Source organism: Lepidochelys olivacea (genome assembly GCF_965140295.1).
Source record: "Lepidochelys olivacea isolate rLepOli2 genome assembly, chromosome: 22".
Taxonomy (NCBI): domain Eukaryota; kingdom Metazoa; phylum Chordata; order Testudines; family Cheloniidae; genus Lepidochelys; species Lepidochelys olivacea.
In genome coordinates this window covers 6,054,337-6,078,271 of record NC_140432.1, presented here as the reverse complement: position 1 = coordinate 6,078,271, position 23,935 = coordinate 6,054,337, and the positions used below count along the sequence as shown (strand labels likewise).

Genomic DNA, 23,935 nt, shown 5'->3' with positions numbered 1-23,935 from the left:
TCCGCTGAAGTTTCAGGTGGCTTGATCAGTCTGTTTTCTAGAAACACCCTGTGTTCTTATGGAGCCTGATCACAGCATTTAGTTCTGACAGATGATGCAGAGCCACACTAGCAACAAGCCTGACTTCCTGCAGGGGTGCCTAGCCATCACTGCACCCCCTTTCATGGTGGAATCAGAGCAATGAGCTGCCCTTTCCAGGGGGATTCCATGCTGGAGTCTGTCACTGCAGCTTCCCCCTGCCCAGATTGTGGGCAAGTCAGCCATGGCTGTTATTGCATGATGCTGAATCACAGACACGAGCACTGATTGTTTTGGCATGTTACCATTGCCTGGCAGGGATGATAAAAATTGTGTGGTCCTCTCCACCTCTGCCCCGGGTAGATTTCAGCTGCACTGTACATTTGCTTGTTACAGCTTTACTCTGGTTCCCTGCCAAAACTGTTGTGGCCCAGGAAGACAAGCAGCTGCTTTAAGGTCTGTCCAGCAGGCTGTTTACTTCGCCCCAGGTATCCGCTTTAGAACTTGTTCTCTGTTCAGTGTGAGACGATGGAAGTGCTTCCTGTACTGATTGACTGTCATCTCCCTCAGGCTTGTAAACATACTGGGAACACACTTTAAAGAAATTTCTAGGCAATGTAATCCCTCTTGACAGCAATTAGATGGTTGTACTCTAAAGCTACAAACCTGGCAACTTGGTTAGTTGACTGGCAACCATAACACTAAGCTGCCACATCTCATCTACAGTTCAAATAGTCATGCCATCTTGCATACAAATCAGATTCAGCTAGACCCTGTTCCAGTTCACCTGGCTATTCAGAGAGAAAGGACAGTGTTTCACTATGTAGTAAAACACTCCCTAAGACCTTGCCCTGCTCTGAGACACTTCCCTAGCTAGTCTATACAAACTGGCCTCCCAGTTGGACACAGGAGTCTCGTGCAGAAGAGATGGACTTTCCAGAGTTACTTTGATTTATCCTAACCCATGGGGCAGAGAGGGAGTTCAGGTTGTTTAGAACCTTAACTCAAATTCCTGGCTGTCAAATGCTTAAGTTCTCTGGTCTATCAGAAGAGCTCTTCCAACTTGCTGTAACACTAATGGGAATTGAACATGCCCAGAGTACAGGCTTCTGTTCTAGCCAGTCACACACTGATGGTTTTGTTAGGAGTGGGTTGTACATTCAGGCAGAGTCCTGCTCAGTAGATCTCCTCAAACCAACTAATTGATGCTCTTTCTTTCACAGGTTGGTGCTGCAATCTCCATGACTTACATCACTAGCAAGCCAATCGTGTTTGTTGGTACCGGGCAAACCTACTGTGATCTGCGTAGCCTTAATGCCAAGGCTGTGGTCACCGCTCTCATGAAGGCCTAAAATCCAATTATTGCACCAAATTGCTGTTTGCAGATGTCTCAGAAGAATGTGCTTTACAGTGTGACTGACTTGTCTTTTCAGTGTAGTGCAAAACAGAATGAAGGGATAACAGAGCGAGGGGCTGCTGCATCCACTCCTTGCTTCTGTACTTCCTCATGGTTTTCACCAGTGCACACCCCTCCCTTCCCCTGCTGTGTGACTTTAACCTTGGAAGGAGGTTGCTGTCTTCAATCATGTTGCTTACTCTGATTAGCTACACTTCTTCCATATTTATTGGCTATGAAGCTTATTTTTGGGTAGCAATTGTCTCCTTCAGGTGGAGCACCTGGGCTAGATCAGCTCTGTGGCCTTCAGCCAGAGAAAGCCCTTCCCCCTGGATTCCTTCATTCTAAGTGACTCAGCCTCCACTCTTAGTAAAGGCTGAAATCAGAGCTTTGTATTGTTCATATCTTGTGAGTGATGTCTAAAACCTGCAGCACTTCAGGGCTGCTCTGCTACCAACTAAACATCTATGGATGATTTTGTTTGTTAAAGGTATTCTTAATCCTATGAGCTGATCTGGATCTTTAGACTATGCTAGACTTAGTGGGACCCAAGAGTATGAGTGTCCCAGTCCAGGGGCTGATCCTATGCTAAGCTCTAAGGCTAGCTTTGCACATTCCACAGAGCAGAAATAGATGCTGCTTAGTGACAGTGTCTACACCCTGATTAACACTTGCTGCTAGCTTTGACCATGGCAACTCACCAAAGTTGATAAACCAAAAATAGTAAGTCTAACCCCTCTGTGGGTCAAGCAGGGGCCCCTAGGGAAGATGCTGAAGTTGCCTTAAGGTCCCTACTTCCATTGTTACTGGGACTCCTAAAGCAGGGCTGCCTAGGGCCACTACAGCTCAGAGCAAGCAGACTTTCCCCTTGGTCTGGGCTTGGAGTTACAGGCTGGAACTGTTAGTTGCCAAGAGCTGCATCTCTATCTAAGCTGCAAGGGCAGTGCCTGGATTCTGGCAAGCAAGCTGCACTGCTTTAGGGTATAGAATAGAGCTGGTTTCTGTACTGCAAGACCCCCTTCCTTCCTCAGAAGCGGTTTCCACTGACTCATGCCTCCTTGTCTCACCAGTGTTGAGGATTAAACTGATGCTACCAGAACTCTTGCCTGCTGTCCCTCTAATAACTAGCTAGGGAAAGGAAACTTTTTAGTGAAAGACAATGCTTGCTGCTTTCCTGCCCCCTTCTCCCTCCTTTCTGAGTGCCTCTAGATCCTGGTCTAAAGTGCTACATTGAATAATACAAAACTCTTTAAGATGTCTTGTAGCTCTGTATTGCAGATGTGCTATAGTGCAATAAATTGAATGCTGTCTGCTAAAAAATACATAATTTATATAAAAATAAATTTCATAAATAAGTTGAGTGGTGTGTATATAGTTATCTTGGACAAGTTGTTTCTCTTGCTGGAGGGAGGGTGTGCCTGACCAGCCTAGGCAAGAACATAGCCTGAAATGTATAGCTTGCTACAGCTTGTTTGTCCCTTTAGCCCTACTGTAAACTGAGCTAGCTCCGTGCCCCAGGTATATAGATAGCTTGCACCCTAATCAAATGAATCAAGCCAAAGCAGCTAAGTGCAAAGCAGGCTTTTAATACACCTTCAACATACAAAATACTGTACAGTGTAAAGAAAAGACTAGAAAACTAGAGCTTCAAGTAATAAAAACGGCTCAAGTTTCATTTCATTGAAATGTACAGAATACAAAAGTACAAGGTATGAAACTGCCGAGGCCGCTGCTGTTCAGATGGAGAGAAACTCTCCTAGCAGACACTGCAATCTTGAGAGACAGGAGGATATCACAGCCGCTGTGTAAACTACAAGTAGTCTTCAACAGCCAGGACCTTCTAGCTGGGACTCTGAAGCCTTAGTTTCTAGCTGGTTTTAGAATGGCATGATCCCTGCTGAATCCCAGTTGCTTAAGAACCGGGCACGGAAAAGGTGAGAGTCTTCATTTTCCCTGTAAACTGACTGAGGTTCACAGACCTCTGCCGTAGGTGCCAGGGTCTTTAACTCAGATTAACCAGTAGCACAATCAGTTGAGCTGCAGGGGTAGATGCTCAGGTGCTGCACCCTGTGTAAAGTTAAAATATCCTTTCCAACAGGTCTAGGGCAGTATTTCACTCATCCTAATTAAATGGCTCACAGCACCCCCAAGTGCTAATTTTGATCCTACCAGTACCAGTGATCAGCTGTAGCCCCTGGAAGAAGAAGAGTAGCCTATGCTCCCTCCTGTGTAAGTGTTAATTTGTGACCAAAAAGCAGTTTAAAGGCTGCTTGCACCTAATCTGTGGCCCTGGCGAACCTTCAGTGAAAGCTGCTTTCGATTCCATCCCTCCAGAGTCAGCCAGGTGAGGAACACGGATGGATGGTTGTGAAGCAGTGTGTTCAGATCCAGCACTGCTGGCATATCGCAAAGCTGCCACTACTTGTTTCTCCACGCACAAGCAGCAGCTACCCTTAGCACCTCTGGGGGAGGGATTCCCCCCTCTGGACATATGCTACCGGAGTGCTGCCCTGCAGGTTAGGCAAATGGATTATCAGTTTCGCTATGCTACTTCCTCTCTAGTTTAAGAGCTTCGTAAGTTCCATACCTTTTATTTCAGCCTGGGCTGTAGAAGAGCCATTTAGCTGTCCTTCAGTGGGCAGACCTGGGGAACAGAGAAGATACCATTTAAGACATGTTATTTGGTATGGCTACAGCCAACTAGAACCCCAGGAAACAAAACCTGAAGCAGGGAACAATCCAAGGGAACTCAACATTTCCTGCTCCTGCTGTGGTAGTTTCTCCCCCCACCCCCAAGTGCAAGAGTGGGGAATGAGTAGTTTGGAAGTTGCACCTTGGAAGGGAAGAATCCACCTTACATCTCAAATAGAGACCAGAAGGGTAGTGTAGGCTGCATGAGCAGCCACTGTTCACACTGGGAGCTCACATGTAGAATTCAGAACTACAAAGGTGACCAGTAAAGGAAACTGCTTGGCTTGTGTGTCTGGTGTTTTGATGGCTAAAGGCCTGAGGTACTTTCAAACAATCTGCTTTCCACTTAGAAATGGAGGTCCTCTGTCTAGACTGCCAGCATGACTGGAGAGCTAGGGAACAGAAGCGCGCAGAGAGAAAGCTGAGCTGTTGGAAGGGAAAAGGGCTTGTTACAGAAGGGGGCAATACACGGCATTGTTTCTATAGGCAGAGCTCATAAGAACATAAAAGGCCATACTGGGTCAGATGAAGGGTCCATCCAGCCCAGTAACCTGTCTCACAGTGGCCAATGCCAGGTGCCCCAGAGGGAGAGAACTTAACAGGTAATGATCTAGTGATCTCTCTCATGCCATCCATCTCTACCCTCTGACAAACAGAGGCTAGGGACACCATTCCTTACCCATCCTGGCTAATAGCCATTAATGGACTTAACCTCCATGAATTTATCCAGTTCTCTTTTAAACACTGTTATAGTCCTATCCTTCACAACCTCCTCAGGCAAGGAGTTCCACAGGTTGACTGTGTGCTGAGTGAAGAACAACTTTTTGTTTTAAACCTGCTACCCATTAATTTCATTTGGTGGCCCCTAGTTCTTATATTATGGGAACAAGTACATAACTTTTCCTTATTCACTTTCTCCACACCACTCATGATTTTATATACCTCTATCATATCCCCCCCTTAGTCTCCTCTTTTCCAAGCTGAAAAGTCCTAGCCTCTTTAATCTCGCCTCATAGGGAACCCATTCCAAACCCCTAATCATTTTAGTTGCCCATTTCTGAACCTTTTCCAATGCCAGTATATCTTTTTTGAGATGAGGGGATCACATCTGTACGCAGTATTCAAGATGTGGACATACTATGGATTTATATAAGGGCAATAAGATATTCTCCATCTTATTCTCTATCCCTTTTTTAATGATTCCTAACATCCCGTTTGCTTTTTTGACTGCTGCTGCACACTGCGTGGATGTCTTCAGAGAATTATCCACGATGACTCCAAGATCTTTCTCCTGATTAGGCCCAGCTAAATTAGCCCACATCATATTGTATGTATAGTTGGGGTTATTTTTTTCCCCAATGTGCATTACTTTACATTTATCCACATTAAATTACATTTGCCATTTTGTTGCCCAATCACTTAGTTTTGTGAGATCTTTTTGAAGTTCTTCACAGTCTGCTTTGGTCTTAACTATCTTGAGCAGTTTAGTATCATCTGCAACTTTGCAACCTCACTGTTTATCCCTTTCACCAGATCATTTATGAATAGGTTGAATAAGACTGGTGCTAGGACCGACCCTTAGGGAACACGACTAGTTACCCCTCTCCATTCTGAACATTTACCATTTATTCCTACCCTTTGTTCCCTGTCTTTTAACCAGTTCTCAATCCAAGAAAGGACCTTCCCTCTTATCCCATGACAACTTAATTTATGTAAGAGCCTTTGGTGAGGAACCTTGTCAAAGGCTTTCTGGAAATCTAAGTACACTATGTCCGCTAGATCCCCCTTGTCCACATTTGTTGACCCTCTCAAAGAACTCTAATATATCAGTATGACATGATCCCCCTTTACAGAAACCATATTGACTTTGGAACAATTTATGTGTTTCTATGTGTCTGACCATTTTATTCTTTACTATTGTTTCAATTAATTTGCCTGGTACTGACATTAGACTTAACAGTCTGTAATTGCCAGGATCACTTCTAGAGCCCTTCTTAAATATTGGCATTACATTCGCTATCTTCCAGTCATTGGCTACAGTAGCTGATTTAAAGGACAGGTTACAAACCATAGTTAACAGTTCTGCAATTTCACATTTGATTTCTTTCAGAACTCGTGGGTGAATGCCATCTGGTCCCGGTGACTTGTTACTGTTCAGTTTCTCAATTAATTCCAAAGCCTCCTCAGGGACACTTCAATCTGTGACAATTCCTCAGATTTGTCACCTACCACCTACAAAAGACAGCTCAGGTTTGGGAATCTCCCTAACATCCTCAGCTGTGAAGACTGAAGCAAAGAATTCATTTAGTTTCTCTGCAATGACTTTATCGTCTTTAAGTGCTCCTTTTGTATCTCGATCGTCCAGGGGCCCCACTGGTTGTTTAGCAGGCTTCCTGATTCTGATGTACTTAACACTTTATTACCTTTTGAGTTTTTGGCTAGCTGTTCTTCAACTCACTGCATCATCCCTTGCCTTGTGTACCACCCTCCCATGTTTGCTGACTTCAGGGATTCCCTGCCATTCATTCCCCCCTCCTCAGCTTTGTTCTCTTCCCCCACCATTAGTTCCTGTCTCTCAGGCAACATTTTAAACTATGAGGACAACAGGCACAGCTGGTATGGGGGTGTTCTGCTGGAAGGTGGTAATGGCTGCCCCCCGGAATTCTTTGATTTATAGACAACTAGAGTTATATCACAGATATACAAACACCATGAAGTTGAGTGTCGGGCGTTGCTTTGCTCAGGCAACAAACCTCAGGGACTAACAAGTTTCTCCTCCCCACTGGAATGTTGGGAGACTCAAAACACCCTTCAACCATGCTGTCTGAGCATAAATTGGACTTGCCAGCTATCCTTCAGCAAGTCAGTTCCTTTCCCTGATAGTTCTAAAGGGTAAATGCAAAAAGCCAAAAATTTGGCCTTTTATACATCAAACCATCAGTAAGAGGCACAAGCTGGTTTATTTTAAGTCATTTGCAGGTCACTTTTAACAGCTCAAGCAATCCAGCTGCAGAGTGTTCCATCCCTCATTTTACCGAAGGTGGAGAGCGGAAGGAAAAGATGACTGCTATAAACAAACCAGAGATCATGTTTGATGTGTAGGAGGTATGGTACCCAAGCAACAGTACCAATAGCAACCTACTGCAGTTCAACTTAACCAGCACTAAAGTGACACAGCTTCCCACCTGCATTACATCAGCAGAATAAATTTGGGGAGAACAAATGATTCAACGAGCAACAAAATGTGAAAAAGACACCTAGTATGCCGAAGGAATAGATCAACTAAGAAGCAGGCACAAGACGAGTGTTCTAAAATCTTCAATAATTCAAATCTTCTGTGAACTGGTATTTTAGTGTCACTGAGGGAGTAGAGAAAGGGGCAGTAATACCTGAATGAGATTCAAGGCTGAGAATGGGCAGCTTAGGCTTTACTATTATAAAAACCCCTTCAGAGCTAGCTTAGCTATCATATTTAAACACAGAAGCCCTTGTTGAAGTGGCTTGGAGAGACGAGGTGATGCATTATTCAGGACAGCCCATCACTCCATGTACCTGTTCGATCCCGTGTGGAGATCTCACTTGTCAGCCTCTCAAAGTAGTCAGGTAAATCTGTGTATTCGTTTCCATATGAAATGACTTTAATCCCTTTATCCAGCATGTTTTCACGGAGCTTCTTAAACTCATCCACATCTCCCCTCCGCACAAGCATGAAGTGTTCCAGGTCTGACTTGTGCTTCACAGCTTCTAGGAAAAGGGCCTGAAACGTGGTGTCGTCAACAGTCCAGCCACAGCCCAGGAACAAGAATGATTTGTTTTCATACAGCTTCTGGATCTCCCGCTTTGAAAAGGAAAGATAAAAGTATCTTAGCAGTTCGGGCAGGTTTTATTGCAGCCATCACAATGTGCAAGTTACACACTATTTGCCTTGTACCAATTAAATAATTGTAAAGAGCCTGGCATGTAAACATCACAAAATTTAAATTAGGAACTCTAACAATAACTGAACTAGCCCATGGCAACTCATCCATTCATCCGAAACAGATTCACCCTAAACTCCCTATCTTCTAAGTACAGCCTAACTTCTTTGTGCCCAGCTGTATACATTTAGCCATATTAAAACTGCTTGCACCCATTTTACCAAGTGCTCCAGATTGCTCTGTGTTGGTGACCTGTCCTCTTAGTTATTGACTAATCCCCTAATTTGTGTGTCACCAATAAAAATGTTACTAATGTAGGACCAAGAACCAATCCCTGCAGAAACCCCTAGAAACACACCTGCTGAACCATAATTCCCCATTTACAATGACCTATCAGTTAGCCAGCTTTTAATGCATTTAAGTGTGCCATGTTAATTTTATATAGTACTAGTTTAATGAAAATGTCGTGTGGTAACCAGTCAAATGCCTTACAGAGGTCTGTCCATTACATCTACAATATTACTACTATCAACCAAACTCGGTATTTTGATGAGGTTACAAGTTAGTTGGACAGGATCGATTTCCATATACCCAGGTTGACTGGCATTAATTATATTACCATCTTTTAATTCTTTATTAATCACGTCCTGTATCAGCTGCTCCATTATCTTGCCTGGGATCAACGTTCAACTGACAGGCCTGTAATCACCCAGGTCATCCCGTTTGCCCTTTTTAATACTGGAACCACATCAGCTTTCTTCCACTCTTCTGGAACCAATTTAGGAAGGTTGGCTTTCGTGGGCCTGAGAAGTTCAATCCAGACGGTCTGACCAAGAGGGGGACTTCTGGATGTTTCTGTACCCTGTAACCGAACATCCTATTCTAAATATATCCTAGTCCCACACTAAGGACAGTGTTCAACTACACACAAGATCTATAGATATTTATACGTAATAGACAGGAGGTAGGAAACATTGATTTTATCCACAGGTCCCACCAATCCTACTCTCCAGGCAGAGAAGATTCCGTCTCTCAGGGTGACTTATTTTTCAGCAGAAAGTCAACACCAAGTCTGCCATGAGCAACAAGTGACAGTGAAAATGGAAACGGCTCCACCACTGAGCCTTGCCCCTTTCAAGGCAACATTTTTGAACTCAATGAAATCTGAAACTTATGCTGAATCAGAAATATTTGCTGGAAAAGCCAGAACCATTACCCCCAACAGATGAAGAGAAAAGCCAAACAAGCACAAGACCGTAGATAAGCAAAGCATTCTCGGCTTGGGTGTCTTGGGGGGAGGGAGGAGAGAAGGGCACAAGCAGGCTGAAGCTCACCATAACCTCTGTATTGCGCAGGACATTCTGATACCCGGCTGGATGAAGCACTATTCCACAGGGGTTTGTGTAAACTCCATGGATATGCAAGACACTGAGCTTCCTTTTTTCTTGTGCCCACTCCAACACCTGCACAAAATAAACACAGCCTGGGGGATATCCGCAAGAAGTGCCCATCTGTTTGGGTTCCTGGGCAAGTCAGAAGTGAGCGGGGGCAGAGTGGGCCATTACTTGAAGTCTTCATTTGTCAAATCTCACATTCCAGGAATTAAACTGGAAAGGAACATTCCTTAAACTCCCGAGGAGGTGAGATGCAGAGAAATCCCCGTGCATGTGAAGAAAACAAACCCAAATCATCTGCAAGGCACCTAAACCACAGGAGGCCAGTGCTTATCCAAAGCCTATCAAGGGTCAGCTTGGGCCATTTCTCCATAGGGGAGCCAGATGCTCTTCCCAGGCTCCTTACTGCAGGTCTTGCAATCATAATTTTTCAGTAATTGCTTCAAGTTATTAACAGCATGTAGCTTTTCAAGAGCGTACTGAATTTCAGTCTATTTGAAAAGTTAACTTCTCCTTCATGTCCCTACGCTCATGAGTTCTGGATACAGCTTGTCAGACTAAAGTGAGGCCACAATGCTCATTTGCCCCAGAGGTTTGTCCTCGTCACCCACTGATGACAGGAAAAGGTGGAATCCTGACTCGGAACTCAGCAAGAAAAGGATAAAACAAGCTATTTGACCATTATTTTAATACGCATTTCTCTTAAATCTACATGTTTATTCTGTTTCTAATTTAGACTCAAAACAGTTTTGAGAAAACTCAGCAGTTTAGCCTTTGTATGCTTCAACAAAAAATCCTTATCACATTTACCATGTTTGCAAATTCATTCCTATGCAGCTCATCTCCTTATTTAATCCTGCGATGACTGAGAATGCTACATTTGTATCATTGCAAATATATCCAACAGTACAGACTGGGAGGTCATGTCGGAGACTGGAGTTTAGAAATGTGATTAAGCTGTGGTATATTTTACGTAGTGATTTTTTTCCCCATTATGTCTAACTATTCTCACTATTTCTATAGTCCCTGCAGCGTGCTTGGCACTTTATGGACAGCATGGAGAGCAGATTCTTGCCAAAGATCTGAACTGACAATGTAAGGATCAGGAATAGGATGCAGAGTGCCAAGTGACTGAGTGGTGTAATTTAGAATCTGCTGTTGGTTAAAGTAATATAAAGTTAGGATTTTCTGTCTGTTGGGTGACAGATCCATCATGGGAAGGACTAGGGATCAGAAACCTTGTGGAGGAAGCAAGGAGGGACTTGGAGGAAAGTTCTGACACATGGCAAAGTGGGTCAGGGATGGGGTCCCAGGAAAAAGGGTAGGCTACGTGGAAGAAAGTAGAGATTACAGAGGAAGACAAAAAGCAACAGGGTGGATGGGAGACAAAAACAGAAAAGTAGATGGGTTAATTTGTGCAAGGCCTTGAAGGTTATGGCCCTGTGTGTATTATATATTCTATAATATACCCCAAAAGGAATGTGTTTTATCTGAAAAGACTGATCAGCTTTGTTTGGGGCATATAGCTTCCTGCATAGTTCAAAATCTTAAAGCCAAGTCCCACCTGGAGTCAAATAAAGCTGGGAGTACATTGGCAACTAAAAGCCAGGAGTCCGAAGCACTGATCAAAGCAGTACAAAAGCTGTTAAAGATGCCTGGAGGCTCCTCCTAAGTTACGAGGATGTACGCCAGCAATTACAGCACTTCTAAGGATGGACATTTGGGATGCAAGGAACTTGAAGGATGCACTGTTCTTACCTACCCCTCTCCCAGAATACTAGAGACCCTTAAACGTACAACACGAAAGATCATCCAGCCAGGTGTATTTTGTCTACCACTATAAACTGATGTCAGTGTCAACAGCATGACACATTTCACGTAGGGGCAGGATTTTCTACCGCCACTGACCTATGGCTCATGTGAACAAAGAGCAGAATGTTTAGCCTGGCTGACCCACTTTTTACCTTTTTTTCATCAGTAAGGTCGAGAGATTCAAGCTGTTTCCCTTGGTCTGCTGCATACAGTTCCAGCAGGTTATCAAAGTTTGTGGTTAATACGAGTGCTCCATTTTCCATTAAGCGAAGCACAGACTGAAGCAGCTGTTTCCCAGAATCTTCCATTTTAGACTCCAGGTCATCAAACACCTCGTATAAACAGTCTTTGAAAAACGTGGAGCGGACATTGCTAGTGCGCTGCGGAGGGAATCCAACAACCCAAGGTCAGAGTTGGGAATTTGATTTCCTGTAGCACTTTTCATACACGGGGGACAAGGGCAGTGTACAACCCTACATACATAGCCTGAATTGCTTTGCAAAGCAATGAGTTATTGGGGGGCACCGATTATGTGTAAGGCAAACAGAGTAGCAGTTACGTGATCAGAAAAGAGCTTTCAGCAGAGATGGAATTGTGACCAGGACACCCAACTGATCTCTGCCCACCCAGGCATGTCTAATATGCTCATCACGCGGAGCCAGAAGCAAGGCACCCTGCTCTTTCCTTCAAGTACAGTGGGATCTTTACTGTCTATTGAATGCTCAGGCAGGCAGAAGGGATCTAGATTTAATCATTCACAATAGAGCACTTTTAACTGCAGCACCTTTAGTGCTGCCCTTCAGTGGCAGCAGCAAGGAAGAGCACAAGGCCTGAGGTGGGATTTGAACCCACAGCCTTCTACCCAGAAGTGAGACCCACTGGCAGCCAGGCCTCCCCAAAACCCGTAACTCAGAAGCACGTTCTTCCCCAAACACAACACATCCTCAGGGCTACCCCCTCCAGCCACGCCTCTTGCGAGAACATGCTTACCCTTAAATTGCTACGAAAAACTAACATTTACTCTCTCCGGCAGCGCAAAGACAGGCTACTAAGGGAGAAGATACTTTCTGCAACACAGCTATGTAAGGAACCAGCGTATAGAGCAAGGTGGTCTCCACTGACAAACCGGCACCTGAGCCCCCAACATCACCATGTCAGCCCACACAATCATGACGTTCTGGGCCAGAGCCATCAAGCTACTGTGACTGAGGAACCATCTCACTGATCCCAGCCTGACTGGTTTGGTCTCTTGATCCTGGCACACTAAGTGGTGGGAGCAGGCACTTCATGCAACACTCTCAAACCTGAGGTTGCCCCAAGGACAGGCCCAGGACCACGGGATGAGTTTCAGAGAGCGCAATACCCAGCTTTGACTGGAAAAGTCCAGTCAGGCCCATTAGGGGCAATTGCTTTGGAGAACCCTTGGCCACCCCCCTGCTCTCAAAGCCACATTCTACACACTGAAGTTGATGAATCCTGCTGCACATGCTCACTCACCGGAGATAGTTTCTGGATAAGGTCATGGGCAACATGAACAAGGTTCTTATCTTCCTGGAGACATTTCTGAAACTTTCTGCTCTCATCCTCTTCAAGGAGATCGAAGTCAATAGCAGCATCCAGCAGGGCCTGGATTAACCCTTTCCAAGATTTCAGTGCTGGGACTTGAGGAGCTACTGCTGCACTGATCCCTGTCCCAATTACCAGAACAAGTTCCCGGGGCTTTTTGGTTTTAAGGCTTGGCAACAGTTTTCTGGAATGAGATAAGAGAGAAGCACATTTGTGCTGACATAAATGAGTGTCCCAAATGCACACATGGGTCACAGAACTTAGAGGAGACAATGGACAAGGCTGAAGGGGTTGGCATGCAGGGAGTGACAGAGTTCCCTCAGAAGACAACGCACAGTTCTACAGGCCAGTAACAGCCAGCTATAAGTATGAGATATTCACAACTTGGTCCTTTACCAGGCCTGTTAAGGCACAGTGCCCCATCACCCTGGCCAATTTCTGAAGCAGAGTAAGTCAAGTAACTTTAGTTGCAGGACAGCAGAGATCCTGGCAATTGGCCCCATTTAGAAATGCAGGCTAGAAGGATGGCTGGTATGTGGAGAGAGAGACAGAACTTTGCCCTGATAATATCAGCCACTGACAGAGTTCTTCACATTTTTGTATACATCAACTATCAGGTTCAAAATGCACTCCTTGCCCCACAGCAAAGGGGCTCCAGCGCACCTATGGGGATTCGGGAAGAGGAAATAACGTAACCCTAAGCGTGTCTGGTTCGAATTTCAAAATGGCCCAGACTCCTCCTCCTGTTTTATTTATTAAGTGACAGGGGCTCCAGTGACATCTCTCAAGACAGAAGCTCTAATTATACACAGAACAGGCCAGTGGAAGCAAAAGTTTCTTGCCAGCACACACTACTCTTTAGTGCCTCCATGGTCCAGTCTGTCATTGGCCTCTGCTGAGACTATTAAGCAAAGGGTGGCAAGAGGGATTTTTGGTGAGCCATGAGAAGGAGCAGAGTCAAAGTGTGGACCACGCAGAGCCTTACAGAGGGATTGTCTGCCCGTCCGCCCACCCCCTTACTTTGCTGGCGGTGTACCTGTACTATGTTTTAAGTCATATTTTATCAACACCCTATTGAATCACCATCACTGGTGATTACACACTAACTACAGCTGGGTTTACCCAGCAGGGGAGCCCAGGGAGCTTCAATATTACTGAGAGAATGAGCAAAGAGAAGCAACCCAAATACAAAAGGAACACAATCTGAAAACTCTTGACACTCGGCAAGGATGGGAACGTAAATACAGAAATACCTAGGGTACTTTTACACTGCAATCTCCCCCTCCACAGCAAGTCTCAGAGCCCAGGTCAACTAACTCGGGCTTGCATTATGGGGTTTAAAATAGCAGTGCAGACATTCCTGCTTGGGATCAAGCCTGGTCTCTGAGAGCCTCCCCACTCAACGGGTCTCAGAGCATGAGCAGGAACATCTACACGGCAATTTTTAGCTCAATACTGCAAGCCCAAGTTGGCTGATCCAGGCTCTGAGACTGGCTGCAGTGGGGTTTTGGTTTTGCAGTACAGACATTCCCATAGTCAGTGCCTCTGTCTCAGTGCAGGTTATGTACCAAGTTGTGTGGCTGCAGCAGTAGATTGGCCTGAGAGCTCTTTTGAGATCAGCACAGTTCCATGTGCTAGCTGCCATTTGAGAAAACAACTACTTGATCCTTTGCTTTGTGCATATGTTATTGGTTGCTATTGCAAATCTGGGTCTATTTGGTTTATTCAGAAAATTTAGGGGATTAATTCTGAACCCCAATTTTCCTGCATCATCTATAAAAGAAACAATCTTTCCCTAATAATATGGGAGTGAAATCTTAACCAGGCTTTTTTATATTTTCAGAATCCTGTTGGTTGAAATCCTGAGTATCAGAGCATGGCTGGCTGGCCAGTTAGCTCAGTTGGTTAGAGCGTGGTGCTAATAACGCCAAAGTCACGGGTTTGATCCCCGTACAGGCCACACTTTTGGGGGGAGGATAGCTCATTGGTTTGAGCATTGGTCTGCTAAACCCAGGGTTGTGAGTTCAATCCTTGAGGGGGCCATTTAGGGATCTGGGGCAAAAACTGGGGATTGGTCCTGCTTTGAGCAGGGGGTTGGACTAGATGACCTCCTGAGGTCCCTTCCAACCCTGATATTCTATGAGTCTATGAGCCAAACAAAGTGACGATTCTAAGCAACAACAGCTCAGGAAAGAGATTTGGTTCCCACACTGATAAGCAGTAGGCATTTCTATCACCACATTCCTAGCGAGCCAGCCTACATGCCGAGCCTCCTCTCTGTTCATTTTAGAATTCAGCAGGGTGGAGGAAAAACAAAACAAAAAATTATTTAAAAAAATAAATAAATAAAAAAACCCGAAGACCTGGATATTTTAATTGTTATTTAAATTAAGTTTTATTTCACCCACCTTCCTGCCTTCTCACAGCCAATAAATAAGTCAGGTTAGCTGAATACACTTCCTCCAACAGCTCTTCAGACAGACACTTTTCCGCAGAACCAACCCAGAGAGAACATCAAGCGCTGGCTAATATCTAAGCACACCCAGGCACCCTCCAGCATGATAGGGAGTTTAAAGAAACTGAAGCAAAGCAGATGCCCTTTTCTGCTTTGAAAGGGAACAAGTCCTGGGAATTTTCTTAATCTTAACTCCCTTGTCCTAAAGGTTAAAACATCACAAGGAACAGGATGGACTGAATTAAACCAAAGCAACTTAAATCACCAAGTGGAAAGCTTCAATTTGGTACATATTTTTGCTACCCAGTAATGAGCTATGTGGTGGTGTCTCCTGAAGTCAGAGGCCAGGTCTCAACATCTGTGATAACTGTTAGGATATAGATATTCAGGCCTGTCTGTAAAGGCCTATATTCTAAGAATTTAGGTGTATTCTTATCACTTGGCTAGTTATAAAGGTACAAAAGAAAGAATCAAAATCACTGTCTGCTGGTGTAAGGGCCTTCTCTTACTATGACAGTCTGAGGCCCTGTTCTTAGGCTAAGGCCTTTGGCTAAGCAGCAGAGGCAGCCATAAGCTAGGAAGCGAACAGTGTCATCCTCACATTCCAAACTAGTCACATTGAAATAAGGTGCTATTGGGCTATTAGGCACTATCAGAACAGGATTGTATTCCTATCACCTCCAGAGAAAGGGAAGTGCCTAGAAAATGTAAAAGAAAACTTAGTTTGATAGCATCCTGTCTGGCAAGAACTCACTTATCAATAGCTGGGATGTGAAATCCTCACTTCTGTATTGTCTTGTCATTATAGTTCCCACTTTGCTATTGACAGGTTTCAGAGTAACAGCCGTGTTAGTCTGTATTCGCAAAAAGAAAAGGAGGACTTGTGGCACCTTAGAGAGTAACCAATTTATTTGAGCATGAGCTTAGAGACTCATGAAAGCTCATGCTCAAATAAATTGGTTAGTCTCTAAGGTGCCACAAGTACTCCTTCACTTTGCTATCGTTTGTCTGTATAATCTCTCTGGTTCTGTGATTGTTCCTGTCTGCTGTATAATTAATTTTGCTGGGTGTAAACTAATTAAGGTGGTGGGATATAATTGGTTACATAATCATGTTACAATATGTTAGGACTGGTTAGTTAAATTTCAGGAAAATGATTGGTTAAGGTATAGCTAAGCAGAACTCAAGTTTTACTATATAATCTGTAGTCAATGAGGAAGTGAGTGGGTGTGGGTGGGAGGGGATGGGAACAGGGAATGGGGGTGTGGAAATTGGAATCATGTTTTGCTAAAGAGGGGAAATGGGAATGGGGGTAAGGAAATTGGAATAATGTTTGGCTAAGGGCAGGAATGGGAACAGGGACACAGGTGTAAGGCTCTGTGGTGTCAGAGCTGGGAAGGAGGATACTAAGGAAGGAAACTGGAATCATGCTTGCTGGAAGTTCACCCCAATAAACATTGAATTGTTTGCACCTTTGGACTTCGGGTATTGTTGCTCTCTGTTCATGCGAGAAGGACCAGGGAAGTAAGTGGGTGAAGGAATAAGCCCCCTAACAATAACTTCAACAGTCTCTTGCACCCAGGAGCATAGCCCCTGGGTCCCTCACAGGATCAAGCCTTTAATACAGTACAAGAGCTATTGTTCCACACTTATAAAGCTTTACCTCCACAGTTAGATTCTCCCCCCAGCTGAGTCCTCCTTTATATAGGAAAGCAGCCTTTCACTTAATTTTTGATAGAGCTCATGGAGTCAGTATATTTATTATCTCTTAAAACATTTAAATAAAAAATAAGTAGGCTTTAACACATTTTGTATTAAATTCAGATTTTAAACAGGTTTAGATTTAAAAAATAATTAAAATAAATTGGATTTATATCAAAATATAATTTATATAAAATCTGATTCCCCCCCCCAAGAAACAGATTTTTATCCACACAGACAAGAAAACAGTGGTTATAATGAATTGCTGAAGACAGCATACATTGTCAGACAAGCACTGGAAAGATCACTGAGTCTTAGTGCCAGATGTCACACCCTTTCTAAAATGAATGCAGTGTCATGGAAAAAAAACTCTCTTCATTTCCCTCTTACTAATATTTCCATGTCAATGTAGTAGAAGTAAGTTTACCTGGGCTTTTTCGGAGGTGGTGTTCCATCCACCAACAGCGTGTCTTTATCCAAGTTCACACTCACTGTAGAAGCCATCCAGTTTCTGTAGCAGACAAATTTACAATAAGCAAAATTAATACATGCTATCTGATCTGGAGCAGGCTAAATAACTAACTTTGTAAAGGAAGAACAAATATTTAGTCTCATTATCTTTATCACATCATTTTTTGGCTAAGGACTGCACTATTCTGGATTCTGCACTTCAGCTCCAACCTAGTTGCTCATCTTTACTGAGCCAAAAACTTATTATTTTTAATGAAGTTTTGCAAAGTATCCAGGAGACTATTCTAATGACTGCTGATCAGTTTCAAACTCCCCATTAGCTAACATATCCTCTCAGAAGCTTAAAAATATGAATTCCTTACCAGCTCCACCCTCTAACATATTTCACCCAGGTTCAATAGCTGAAATTAACATGGTTGATTAGGTTTTAAAAAGCATCCATACTCATTGTGCCATTGCCTTATCACTCCTGATGCCAGCCTGGCACTAGGATTGCCTCTTCTTCCCTGCAGCTGTGCAGCAGACCTCCCCCAAGGTACTAGCATTGGCATCAAGGCAATAGCTCATTTCTAGTCAAACACCTTCATTTTACCTTGCCCACTCATCTTGGTTTGTTGGCCTGCATCCTTGGGCAAGGTTGGCACCTCTGAGAACCATATTTGATAGAAAACTTGCTGCTCCAGGGCCAGCAGAAGCAAGCACAAAAGATTTTTGTTGACTTTACAAAAGAGGCTATTGTGGATTTCTTTTTATTCTTCAGTGATGTGTAAATGATCATATTCATTATATATCTAGACTCCAGAAGATTTTCCATGCTGACAATTTAAATGTCAAATTATATACCTGAAAACCTTTGTCAATACCCCTTCAAATGAAACCCTTGGTCAGGAGAATTGCCAGTATATTTCTCCTATTACTAAGCCAGCCCCTCCGGATCAAGACTGTTCCAAAGGGAAAGAGAGGGTATATCTCAGTCTCTATTGCCTTCTCAGTCATAGGCCATCTCAAAGGGGTCAGCAAGATTCTAGTTTGTGCTAAATGCAATGGTCATTTTTGTGACATGGAAGTCCATTGAGTAGCAACTGGCCTGAGACCATAATTTATTTTACACAGATCACTGACTTTCAGGGCCATTCAACCTGGGCCAGATCTGAACAAATGACCTACAGGGGAGTCTCTTCGTTTCTCTGCTAGGAACAAACAGCTTTTAAGGCAGATTATATTTTATGGTAAAAACTCAGTGCCTTCTTAATATTAGTGGCTGTAAATTGGGGGACTGAACCCAATATCTTCTGCATCTTAACTTCATGGTCCCAATTCCCTTTTAGTAACATTGACATAAACCCAAGGACAGCAAACAGTGCTAAACATTTTTGCCCACAGAGGTATAATTTAAGTGTGACCAACTTGGATTTTCTGTAGTTTACAAAAGTACAGCTCCCAAGCTTCTGGCAAGTAAGACTCAGATTTTAAGGCCAGAAGGGACCCTCGTGATGGTCCAGTCTGATCTCCTGCACATTGCAGGCCAAGTTATCAGTGTGGCCTGCAATGTGAAATCATCATGGGTATAGTTTACAAAACTCAAAATACACCCTGGATTTCATCCCACATGCTGATATAATATGTGCAGGCTCTGCCTTTGTAGGCCTCAGACAGCCTTTACTAGTATCCTCTTTTTGGCAAGGGGTACTCACTTCCAAAAAGTTTTGATCTTCTGTATCGGATTACTTTTTTTCTGGAGTACGCTGATCACAACACTTGTACATACCTGTGAGTGTACAAAATGAAAATAATTTCATTCCTTCTAGCTCAACATATTATTGTGTTAACTACTACTGTTTCCAGAAAGGGCATACAGGGAAAAGCAGTTTCCCCCCAGCGATATTAGTTCTGACATGATCCAGATCAGTGATTGTTCCCATGGGGAATATTTTATCATACAGGTTAATTCTTTCAAGGCACCATTACTCTTCCTTTCAGGTGACTGCCAAGTGCTTTCTGCCACCAGATTAAAGTGTTAGCTGTGGCAGCTCTTCATTATCCCAGTTTTTGGGAAGCCACCTGAAATCCTTCAGCGGGACAAAACACAATGTACAGCACCACACTCAGTAAGATTGAGAAAAGAAACAGCAGCCTCGCTCGTATTGTTTGAGGGCTTATCAATTTTAGTTAAGCACCCTAAGGCTCAGACAAAAAAATGTGAGTCGGGTATTAACTCAGACATTTCGCAAGGGGGCAGTAGGAACAAAAACAACTGCTACAGGGAACTGTAAAGACTAGGAAGAGAAAAGGAGAAGAGACTCAAGGCTTCCAACGTTTGCCTTTTGGAATCCCACTTAACAGACAACAAATCTTTGCCCATGTTTAACAATCTTCCATTCCTTTCTTTTTTTAAAAGGAGCTATGAAATAAACAAAATTGAGCCAAAAGACAATTAGGTTAAGGGGAAATCAGAAGTATTTTGGGACTTGAAGGGTAAAATTTTCAGAAGTAGTTATCATCAAAAGTAAGAGTGAAGAATGTAGTCAAATTCAGTCCAAAGCAGCTGTTTCTTTTGTCAGAGTAAGCTATCCCTTAGTTATTTCTGATCATTCTAACGCCCGCTAGCGGAAAAATTGCTCAGGTGTAAAGAAAGTATAACAATTTGTTTTGACATGAACTATCAGTGCTTAAGCATGAAACTCAGATGAAATCTAGCTGAAATATACAATCATATTTTGCACATTAATTTATACAAAATCACCTCAAGTCCACAATGAAAACAGGACTCACAGCCAAGTTTTTAAACTGACATGAACAGTTATGTAGGCCACTTAAGCGTTCCAGAGGCTCTGTTCTAAGCCCAGGTAGCCTGCATAAGCTTCCAATTTCTTTAAAGAGAAACACCAAGGTAATTTAGGCACAAAATGTAAGTTTTTATATTTGTTTCACCTCATCATATATCAGGCAATTGACATTCAAACATCAAAACTGTTTATGGAGTTTGGATGTAAGCATTTCCCTGTACGGTTTGCAAACTCAAATTGTACTTAGCCATGGGAATCAACGTGAAACTGACTATAAACAAAAGTTAAAATGAACAGTCTTGTGTTTCTCTCAGCCTGGACAATGTAAACAAACATAACTGGGGAAGTCAATTATTTAAAGTGAATCTATGGTATGAAGGGCCTTTTAAAATAAATTTGGATTTTAACTTAACTGGACAACGTCTCTAAGTTATCGTCAGGAACTAGACCTTTCCATCACACTGAACCTCCCCTTATCGAAAACAAGAGAAACTATTCCTAGTCAGATCTCAGGAAAAAGAGTGCTTATATTTAAAGCATTAGCAGCAGTCAGGCTATTACTGGCAGGGATTACTGTTCTTAAAATCAAGGTTTTAATCCCAGAGTCAAGAAATGTAAGTCTCCAGGTCATGTGCCAGGGCAAAATGGCTGCTCTCCAGGGGGGATGGAATTGAGAGAAAATGAGCATCTTTTGGGCCAGGTTATTAGACACTGGAATTATTCAGTTCCTGACAACTGAACAGAGGGGAAGGCTGCAGAGGGGAGTCTTACACTAGCTGATATTGCTGTGAATGGCAGCCCAATGAAGAACAAAAGTGAAGACAAAATGGAGAATAGCAATATTCAGAGAAAAGCAATTGTTCATTCTTCCTGAAACATCCCAGTTTATGCTACAGTAACTTTGGAGACTGTGTGAGCATCAAGCTCTTAAGGCTTCTTGGCTCCAGAATCCTATTCTCCCATCATCAAACTATCCTCCTTCTATGGAGTGAAGGAAAACCAAAAGCATTTTTCAGATGGGTTGGATAAGTCAATTTTTTTCCACATGAAGTCAATTCACATTTATCTTGTGATAACTAGTTCCTGTTGATCTTATTCCTGGAGTGAAAATCTGAGCTCTTTATCCCGACAGCTTTGTACAATGCTGAAGGCAGGTTAGAAAAGGTATTTAAGATAATGCAAAGTGACTTACACTTTGATTTGAAATGAGTGTGCAGAGTCAAGAGATATAATTGAACACCCACTATGTGCAACCAAAGTGATTTTTAAAATGGATCATCATCCTTAAATCTACACAAATGTCATCATCTAAAACTGTATAAAATCTATACAAACAATAAATCTAACACTTACAGAGTGAGCAATCAGTGAGACCAAGTACAGGTCACACAGCTGTGCAAAAGCATTCAAATCAGAATAATGAGGGTACAACTACAGTAAAACCAAATGCTTCAACACAAACACAGGCAGTCTCACATTAATGTTGCTGAACTTCACACGAAGCATGGATTTAAAATGCCTTACAACAACTCTGATCATGCCAAAAAACACTAACAGAACCACTCAAGATTCAGGCATGGTTGCACTTACACTTTAGGAAGTCCACAAAGAACCCTATTTTTCTTGTGAATCAAGCGTCTAAGGCAGTAAACTACACAGGTAGCTTAGCAATCTGCACACTTACAAATTTTCAAATGCCCATAATTCAGTCAAACCAAAACCAAATTTCTCCCAAAACAACACAATGCCTTGCACTGTTCCTCAGTGAGAAACGGTTCTATAATAGCTGAAGTATTTCTCCCCCGCTTATTTTCCTTCCTCAAAAGTTACCACGCAAAATCCATAAGGGCTATTCTACAGATTAGACCCATTCTACTCATGAGGACACTGAGACACAGAAAAGCTTACTTGGCTTGCTCAAGGTCACACAGGAAGCACAGCTGCTAATAGAAATAACAGGTCAGATACCAATGGATCCCCAACGGAGGAGATTAAAGCATATTTCAGTGGTGAAAAGCATGATCGATATAAGTACCATCTTCAATATAAGTACATAGATAGCTTCTATCATAGATTATATAAATATCACAATATATTGCATAGTACGTGGCATCTTCCTGAACGGACATAGGAAGACTACGACCCAAAGTCTGTGTATCTAGGTGTTCTATTTGGAATGTTCCTTGAGAGTCAAGGAACATTTTACCAAAGCCTTGCCAAAAATAAAGACAACGAACCACCTGATCAGCAAAACAGCTAGATCATCTACAGAGCCAATGTGCAAACAGTGAGGGTTTGTCTACCCTTACAGCGTTGCAGCTGCACCATGACAGTGTTTAGTGAAGACACTACCTATCCCAACCAGAGCTTCTCCCACTGGCGTAGGGACTCCAGCCCTCCTGTCGACATAGTGCTGTCTATGCCAGGGGTTAGGTCAGTGTAACTATGTCGCTCAGGGGTGTGGATTTTTCTCACCCCGAGCGACAGTTATGCCGACTTAAATTGGTAGGCAGACCAAACCTGAGAAATATGGGCTTGCCTTGTGCTATTCTGTAGCAGAGTGGTTCAGTGTGGCTCAGCTTTTTTCCAGAGGACTAGCAGACACTCAGCTGAACAAAACAATGCGTATGACAGGTACTGTGAACCTGACAAATCTGGCCTGGCTGTCGGTTCTGTCCAACATTGCCCCTTCTGACACAGGTGACAAGTTGCCTTGCAGAATCTGCTCCTTACGGTGCAAGACGTGCCACACCTACCCCTTTAAAGATGTGTTTAATCCACAGACACACCATTTTAGCTCAAGGCAACCTCTTCTGGACGAGTCCCCTAAGGAACAGTGACATCACCTCCAAGAGACAGAATAGGTGGCAAGAACAGGCTTCCATAGCCAATGCCTAAGGCTACGAGTTGGTCACAGATTCCATGATTTTTTGTGACCTCCGCAACTTCAGCCCCAGGTGGTTGGAACTGTCAGTTGCTCCCACCCCCTAGGCTGCAGGGCTCAGGCTGTCAGCTCCCACCCACACTATTATTTTTAGTAAGAGTCATAGACAGGTCACAGCCTCCATGAATTTGTGTTTATTGCCCACAACCTGTCCATGACTTTTACTAAAAATATCCATGACAAAATCTTAACCTTACCAATGCCCATCTCTGACAGATCCAACAGTCCAGCTCCCTGGTTTTGACCTTTCCCACCATCTTTGAGTAAAGTTTGATTGCATCACATGTGCAGAGCTCACATGTGCTGTTAATGACTCTAAGTGAGGCATCTGACTCTCCTTTCCAACTGTGGCTCGTCAGAAGATGCAGGCCCATCGGTAAATGGTGCCTGATTCCCTCATGGACTTGCACAGTGCTCTTCCCTCAGCTACTGAATGGTTAGACAAGGGTGGCCAACCTGGGGCTCTGGAGCCACATGCGGCTCCTTGTCTAGGCACCGACTCCAGGGCTGGAGCGACAGGTGCCAACTTTCCAGTGTGCTGGGGGGTGCTCACTGCTCAACCTCTGGCTCTGCCCCAGGCCCTGACCCCACTCCACCCCTTCCCGTCCCCTCCCCTGAACCTGCAATGCCCTTGCTCCTTCCCCTCCCACCCAGCGCCTCCTGCACACCATGAAACAGGCGATCAGGAGGTGCGGGGAGGCGCTGATCCATAGCGCTGACAGTGGGCAGGAGGCGCTGGGAGCAGGGAGCTGATGGGGGGCTGCTGACGTATTAATGTGGATCT

General features: G+C 43.6%; 2 protein-coding genes across 4 annotated transcripts in view; one reads left to right on the top strand and one right to left on the bottom strand.

Moving 5' to 3' along the window:
* The window catches only part of SRPRA (SRP receptor subunit alpha), a 28,836-nt gene extending 26,062 nt beyond the window's left edge, over positions 1-2,774 (top strand). Inside the window, exon 14 of the mRNA XM_084611700.1 lies at positions 1,242-2,774. Coding sequence (XP_084467826.1) covers positions 1,242-1,370 — 129 coding nt within the window. The 3' untranslated portion in view covers positions 1,371-2,774. The remainder of the gene's footprint in view (positions 1-1,241) is intronic.
* A 206-nt stretch (positions 2,775-2,980) lies between these two features.
* Positions 2,981-23,935, bottom strand: part of FAM118B (family with sequence similarity 118 member B) — a 28,175-nt gene continuing 7,220 nt past the window's right edge. For 2 of the 3 annotated variants that reach the window (XM_084611863.1, XM_084611864.1), the window contains 8 exons: positions 19,116-19,189; positions 17,378-17,461; positions 12,726-12,978; positions 11,381-11,608; positions 9,357-9,485; positions 7,658-7,943; positions 4,002-4,058; positions 2,981-3,481 (listed from right to left, as the gene is read on the bottom strand). In XM_084611863.1, the coding sequence (XP_084467989.1) occupies positions 3,468-3,481; positions 4,002-4,058; positions 7,658-7,943; positions 9,357-9,485; positions 11,381-11,608; positions 12,726-12,978; positions 17,378-17,454 (1,044 nt within the window). In that variant the 5' untranslated portion in view covers positions 17,455-17,461; positions 19,116-19,189 and the 3' untranslated portion in view covers positions 2,981-3,467. The other variant, XM_084611865.1, reaches the window with a different exon arrangement.